The following is a 7362-nucleotide window of genomic DNA, read 5'->3' on the forward strand; positions in this document are numbered from 1 at the left end:
AAAGAGATAAATAAGCTTTAGGTTAAAAAGTAAAAGAAATAAAGAAATGACTTAGAAAAAAAAAAGGATAAAAATTAAGGTGTATTCATTTTACAATTTAAGTCATAACTTAGAGTTATGATTTGAGTTGTATGTTAGAGAAAAATAGTGTAGTTAAATAGTTAAATTTGAATTTTTATAATAAAAAATAATGTAGTAATAAAATTTGAGTTGTGACTTGAGTTGTAAAATGAATAAGGAAATAAAAGTTAAAAAAATAAAAAATAAAAAAATAAAATCACATAAAGACAAAATAATTTAATGAAAATAGTATTTTTGAGCTCATTTAGTTCGTTAATTCGAATTTTTAATTTAAATTAGAATGTAATTTTATATGAGAATTTTTTATTATAATAAAAAAATTAAATATCATTGTTTCTAAGGCTTCATTCAATTCACAAATTTGAATTTTCAATTCGAGCTTAAATGTGATATTTTTTAAGAGTTTTTTACTGTAGTAGAAAAAATTAAATGTGATATTTTTATAAAATTTTTTACTATAAAAATTTAAAATTAAAAATTTAAATCGGTGAAATGAGCTAGACATAAAAATTACTATAATAAAATTCTAATTTTAAACTTTAATCGATAAAATAAAGTCCTGTCCGGATGAACAGTAGATGCATTCCCACGCTAATTATAGTGATAGATATCCTTCCCAGTTCCCCACATATACTTTTTCGCTTCCCGGAATCCTTCATTCCATTCACCGTCGTTTTCACCGTCATCGTCGCCTTCGTCCCCCGTGCTCCGACCCCTTTCTCAGGTCTTCTCCAGCTTCTAATGGGTCCAGCCATTCCAATTGCGATCTTCTCCGTCGTTCTCGGCGCTTTCCTCGCTATCGTCTTCTTCGGCTGCTACTTCCGCAAGCGAAGATCCGAAGTCCAATCCATTTCCAAACCTGAGCTCCAATCCGATCCCAAAATCCGATCCTCCAAGCCATCTCAGCCGATCACCAAGAAGCACCACTCCAAACCTCATTCGCATGCTTCCGATAAGGTACGGTACCTTTTCCCTTTGTTTGGTTGCCGGTAAAATGAAGGAAAAGAAAGTAAAGTGATTTTTGAGCCGAATCGGGGCGTAATTCATCTCCATTTCTTTCGAATTTTGCTTTTTTCGAGCTATTAAGGGTAGCATCAAAGAATTGAGACTGCTTAGGTTTGACTGTTTGGATTGTTCTTTGGCTGTGCAATGTAGGATCAAAACAAACGGCATCATCCGTTGGATGTGAATACTTTGAAAGGTCATGGAGATTCTGTGACTGGCTTATGCTTCTCCTCAGACGGAAGAAGTCTCGCTACTGGTAATGGTCAATCATATATGTTAAAAGGACTTCCTTTCACTGATAATGTAATCAAATAGATAGAAAAGAGGACGAGAAATCCTCAAAGAATCGAAACAAAGTTAAAGTAAAATAAAGCAGAAAAAGAAATGGAAAATCTTTAAAAACAATCAGAACGTGAATGGTGAATCAGTAATCGTTAATTAGTTTTCTTTTTTTCTTTTTTTGTTCCATGTGTTATTTATGATATAATTGTTTGCTAACAGCTTGTGCGGATGGGGTGATCAGAATATTTAAGTTGGATGATGCTTCAAGCAAAAGTTTCAAGTATGAATTTTGATATGTAAACTTCATTAACTTCTCATGGTTTTCTTGCTTTTGGGCTCCTCAAAGTTTTGTAATTCCTCTGCAGATTCTTGAGAATTAATTTGCCTGCTGGAGGCAATCCCGTGGCAGTTGCATTTTCCGATGATGCATCATCTGTGGTTGTGGCTTCTCAAACCGTGGCTGGTGGTTGTTCCCTATACATGTATGGAGAAGAGAAGCCCAAAACCTCTGAGGGAAATAAACAGCAAAACAAGCTTCCGCTTCCCGAAATCAAGTGGGAACGTCACAAAGTCCATGACAAAAGAGCTATCCTGACTTTGTTTGGAACTGCTGCCACTTATGGCAGTGCCGATGGGAGTACAATTATCGCTTCTTGTTCAGAAGGTATCTTCTGACCTCTTATTCTACACCAGATATTGTACTCATTTGTTTCATTTTACTTTTCTTTGGCACAATTGGGGTTCTGTTAGTGTAAGAATCTTTTTACGCTGCGTTCTTCATATGTTTAATACAAGTTCTACAGCTTGATATTTTTGGTTGTTTAACTGGATTCCTATTTGAATAATTAGTGTCTTCATATCAATAATGTAAAGGTAGCAATGCAAAGGCATGAAGGGTTAGGATCAATGTGACTACTGTGAAGTGTGAGAAAAGATATAACAAGACCTGGGTTTATAATAGGCTGTGACGAAGTTGACGAAGCGGAAATAAAAGAGTAGCAAGCTTTTGAGCTAAAAACTATGAATTTTATTAAATTACTGAATGATAGTCTGAATGACTGAATAAATCATGGAGTACATAATTTATAGCTCTTTTGTTGTTTGACTTCTAATAGAACTGAAAACTAATAATTATAATAGAACTAGAACTATTTGAAAGATAAATGATAAAAAATAAACCCAAAATAAAATAAAGATAAAATAAATCCTAAATATCCTAAATCCTAAGATAAATCCTAACGTTTCCTACATCATGCTGCAACGAATTTTCGTTCACAGATGGTGAGTTACAAAATAGGAACATAAAAATATCGCATGTAGGCAAAACTACCAACCATTTAGTACTGTTTACTGATAGTTTCTACTCTAAGAGGTATGCCTGACCTGTTTCACTCTCTTTTCCTCTTCGCTTCTTAGTTTCTTGTCTACCTGATGTGCTGACCTTTGTAATCTGTCAATCTGTGTAACTGCATTGAGAAATGATGAAGAGCATATGATTTGACTGTTGATTGATAGACAAGTGAAGATCTTTAACCTTTTTATCCCAATGAAGTACAATGCAAATTCTCGTTTTTCTTTTGTGTGTGCGCCTTTAATATGGCATCATGTTTTCTTTACTTCTGATTATTTTGCTGCTTCCAGGTACGGATATTATGCTTTGGCATGGTAAAACTGGCAAGGAGGTTGGGCATGTTGACACAAACCAATTAAAAAACAACATGGCTGCTATATCACCAGATGGGCGGTTTATAGCTGCAGCAGCTTTTACTGCTGATGTGAAGGTAAAAATCATACTACGACCATGGTTACTTGCAAAAGACAATAATATCACTCCATCAGCTCGTGGTTGGCGTTTTTATTGTCGTGGTACTTCTTGCTTGCTCTATTTAAGATAGATGGTTACTTAGCCTATAGAAGTATTAGTCAGAAGAAGACGTGTACTGAAGTTATTTATGTTACTAAGTTATTAACATTTTCTTTTACTCGAGCAAAAAAATTTATTTATTTTTCCTTTTCCTTATCTGCTCTGACAGGTTTGGGAGATTGTATACTCAAAGGATGGTTCAGTCAAGGAGGTTTCAAAAGTTATGCAGCTTAAAGGGCACAAGGTTGGCTTTTCAATTACATAACATAATCAAGTCCAGTCCATTCCATAACATAACATCTCTTTTATAGATTCTAGATATTCTTATTCTTATTTTTCTTTATCCAGTTTTGTTTGGCCTGTTGTTTGACTTATGTTTGCTAAATCATGTTTTATCCAATTGTTGTTTAGAGTGCTGTGACGTGGTTATGCTTTTCCCCAAACTCGGAGCAGATCATCACAGCGTCAAAAGATGGCTCAATAAGAATTTGGAATATAAATGGTATGGTTTATCTCATAAGTTGTTACCACCTAGTCTACATTTTGTGAGAGTTGCAACTGTTTTCTATCCTACTTCTGAATCTGCATAGTTGTGTCCCCCTTCACTCTATGTGTGTGTGTGTGTGCGCGCGCGCGCGTGCGCGTGCGCGTGTGTGTGCGTGCGTGCGCACGCGCACTTGTGTGTGTGTAACAAAAAATATAAAATTGTAAAGAATCTTTCTTTTCACCTCAGGTTTTTGGTAACTTAGAGTTTTGAAGTCTCACACACTGATATGACACAAAAGCAACACAACAAAAAAATTAAAATTGTTAAGAATTTTTCTTTTCACCTCAGGTTTTAGGTAACTTAAGTGTCTGAGTTACGAGCTAATTCATCTTACTGCTAATGGGAACTATTTAAATTTGTCCTTAATTTTGGAGTTTGTTCATTTGTCCTGATTAATTTCTTTTTTGTATCTGTCCTCTTAAAGTCCGGTATCATTTGGATGAGGATACAAAAACACTGAAGGTGTTTCCAATTCCACTTCATGATTCAAATGGGGTTACTTTGAACTATGATCGTCTTAGCATATCTCCTGATGGAAGAATATTGGCTGCAACACATGGTACAACATTGCAGTGGTTATGTGTTGAAACTGGGAAAGTTTTAGAGACAGCTGAGAAGGCCCATGACGGTATGCTGCAATGATGAAACAGTTTCAAAGTAGAAAATAACTTGGCCACTTGTGTTTATGTTATCTCTTCTTTTATGTGAAACACTTTCTAGATTTCTCTTAGCTTTGGATGATCAACCACCGAACCATTTTTCTGAATCTTTGCTACATTTCTTGATGCAGGTGACATCACTTGCATTTCATGGGCACCTAAGGACATTCCAACAGGTAATCTCTATACACCTATTTTGTTCAATTATGTTCTCATCGTGTGTTTTGGAGAGGGGCAGGGGCTAAGATTTGAACTCAAAAACTAAACCACCTCTTGAGAAGATTCATTTGCTCGCTTGTTGAGATTCGTCCCACATTTCATGTTTGATGTCTTTTGTCTAGGCGTCTGACTAAATGCATGATAAGATTCCTCCCAGAAGAACAGCCCATGCCTCCATGTCTGACTCAAAACCACCTACTATAAGTTGCTAAGAGTAATTATTTATGGAAGTGTGTTTCAATTTTACTGTGTTTAGCGGAATTAGTAGCAGCGAATTTTATCGACAAACTTGCCAAAGGGAATAAACTTCTGTAATGCATGCAATTCAATTTGGATGGTCCTGGTACTTGTAAATTGTAATGCATGATCTTCAGACTGCTCAAGAATACCATGGCAAGATTTGGGATAGAAGTTGCCTGTGGTTGGAAACTTGAACGTATTTAGAGTCGGTCCTAGATTGATATCTTGTATTTCATGTGCAATATTATCATATAACTCTCTCACTTTTTCCTACAGGTAATAGGCAACTGCTGCTTTTAGCCACAGCGGGCGTCGACAAGAAGGTAAAGCTGTGGGCAGCTCCATCACTCCCTTTATCGTAAAGCAATCCTATGAGTTCGTGCAAATAGGAGCTTTGACATGAAAGAGCTCCAGATCTCGACGGTGTTGTGAATTAACGTTGAAGATGCTACACGCGTTCTTACCTTTGTTCCTTATAAGTTAAAGGGCTCTAACAAATTCATGGAAGTTCCGTATGCCATTAGAGGCAGAAGCTTGAAACGCATTACACTAGGTTCAAATGAGAAAACAACTCTGTTTTACTTGGATAGCCCAATTTTTCTGGGATTTTGGTGACTAAACATCTTATACTGAGTTGGATGGAGAGTGGTTGGTTTACATTATTAGTGTGTTAATTTTTTTTTTTTTTTTTGACAGTGTAATGTAGATTTTCAGTTCATGCGAGAGTAGACTTGGTTATGAGGGAAACAGTGGGTGCCTTTAAGAATATATATTTTTTTTGTAATTATTGCAGCCAAATCACCTGGACGTAGAAGATATTGACTGAAAATGTTGCCCCCTCCAACTAGTATTAAACATTAAACTAATTAGATAAAAGATGGTGATTCAACAATGTTTGATACAAATCCAAATACAATATTGTTGATGTTATATACCCAGGACAGAGGAGAGGAGGCAAGGCAACGCAAGGCTGCACTTGCACACAATTCATAGCTACGTCGTTTTGATATAGTACCATTGATGTGACTTCCTTTTTTCTTTTAATTCGTTCGTCATCTTCTCCTTCATCTGGCCATAATATCCATAACTAGTACTGAAACTTTAGACGGGCCGTCCGCAACTACCGAAAAGTTTAAATTTTTACCCGATTACTGAGCCCGAACTGCTTGAATTTTCGGGCTGCCCGATCCGACCCGAAAATCTCCTTGGACGGAGTGGGTGACGTGGAACTCGATTTGAGATTAATAAAGCAGATTCCCAACCGGGTCCTACACTTAACTGCATTAAAATATAAATAAACGACATAATCCATGAGCCTCTGACACACAGGGCTCCACCCCACAGGACATACAGTATCGTACATACATGCACATGTAAATAATCAATTACAACAGACATCATCCACAGTCTAGTAAATCCAAATATCATTTATTACAAATTCTTACATATTCCTTACACTTTATGTCAGAGGATGAACACAATCCTCACTTGATCGTTCCGTAGCACCACTCAGCTACTCCCGCTACTGTGCCCCGCTCCTAGAGTCTCCTGGGAGGGGTTTTAAACATTTGAAACATAAAACGTGAGCGAAAGGCCCAGTAGGATATAATTTGAAATATTTAAAATAAACGAATAAATAAATGAATAAGCAAGTAAACAAGACATTCAGTCCCGACAGAACAGCCGGAACCTCACATCTTTTTTCTCAAAGGAAATATAACTGAAAATAACCATATTACAGGCTTCAGCAAGTAATTAGTACAAATTACTCACCTCACCAAGTGCCTCGCCTACCCGGACCGGTTTCGGGTTCTGCCCCCGACGATGCACTCTCTGCATCCTATCTAGGCTTACAGTAATAGACTCTATTACCAGTTTACAAGACCTATTATCTTAAGAAATCATCCATTTAACATTATGAAATCATTCATACTATGGATTCCATGGACAGGACAAGCCAAGGATTTCCATAAACTAACAAGCCATGGTTTTTAAAACATTTTTCTTTCGCAAACTAATCCCTTTTTTTAAAACACTTTCAAGGCCAAAATCTTTTTTGAAAACAGGCTCACAAGGAAAAGGAATAGAAATCCTACCGCGCACAATCAAACCTGGGACTAGCGTTGCCCTTTTCCGGCTTCCGCTTCCTCAAGCCCCTTCAGTCTGAATCCACAGCGGGCACTGATACAAAACGACACTTTAGGATCAATTCTCAGTCCTAAAGTAATCAAATCTCAATCATATACCAAGATTTCCTATTAGTGTGCCCTAATCAAATTTCATGTTTCAATAATCAATTCCAAGGGTTTTCAATCTCAAACAAGGATTAAAGATGCTAATCCTTTTATCCCAAGTCCCCAAATGAAGCTAATTTGGGTTTTCCCCGAAAACAGGGGTCAAAACAACAATTTCAGGCCAAACAGGGTAAAACCCCGTGTACACCGGTCGACCGGTGACAGAGAAGT

General features: G+C 36.7%; 1 protein-coding gene across 1 annotated transcript; it reads left to right on the forward strand.

Moving 5' to 3' along the window:
* Positions 1–680: 680 nt before the first annotated feature.
* On the forward strand, positions 681–5730 carry LOC21405240 (transducin beta-like protein 2). The gene is made up of 10 exons (XM_010094529.2): positions 681–1038; positions 1237–1342; positions 1588–1648; positions 1734–2032; positions 3010–3149; positions 3402–3476; positions 3644–3734; positions 4204–4407; positions 4570–4614; positions 5174–5730. The coding sequence occupies exons 1-10, from the start codon at positions 823–825 to the stop codon at positions 5257–5259; spliced, it is 1323 nt and encodes a 440-aa protein (XP_010092831.2). The 5' UTR covers positions 681–822; the 3' UTR covers positions 5260–5730.
* Positions 5731–7362: the final 1632 nt, after the last annotated feature.

This window comes from Morus notabilis, unplaced genomic scaffold (assembly GCF_000414095.1).
Source record: "Morus notabilis unplaced genomic scaffold, ASM41409v2 Scaffold594, whole genome shotgun sequence".
Classification (NCBI taxonomy): Eukaryota; Viridiplantae; Streptophyta; class Magnoliopsida; order Rosales; family Moraceae; genus Morus; species Morus notabilis.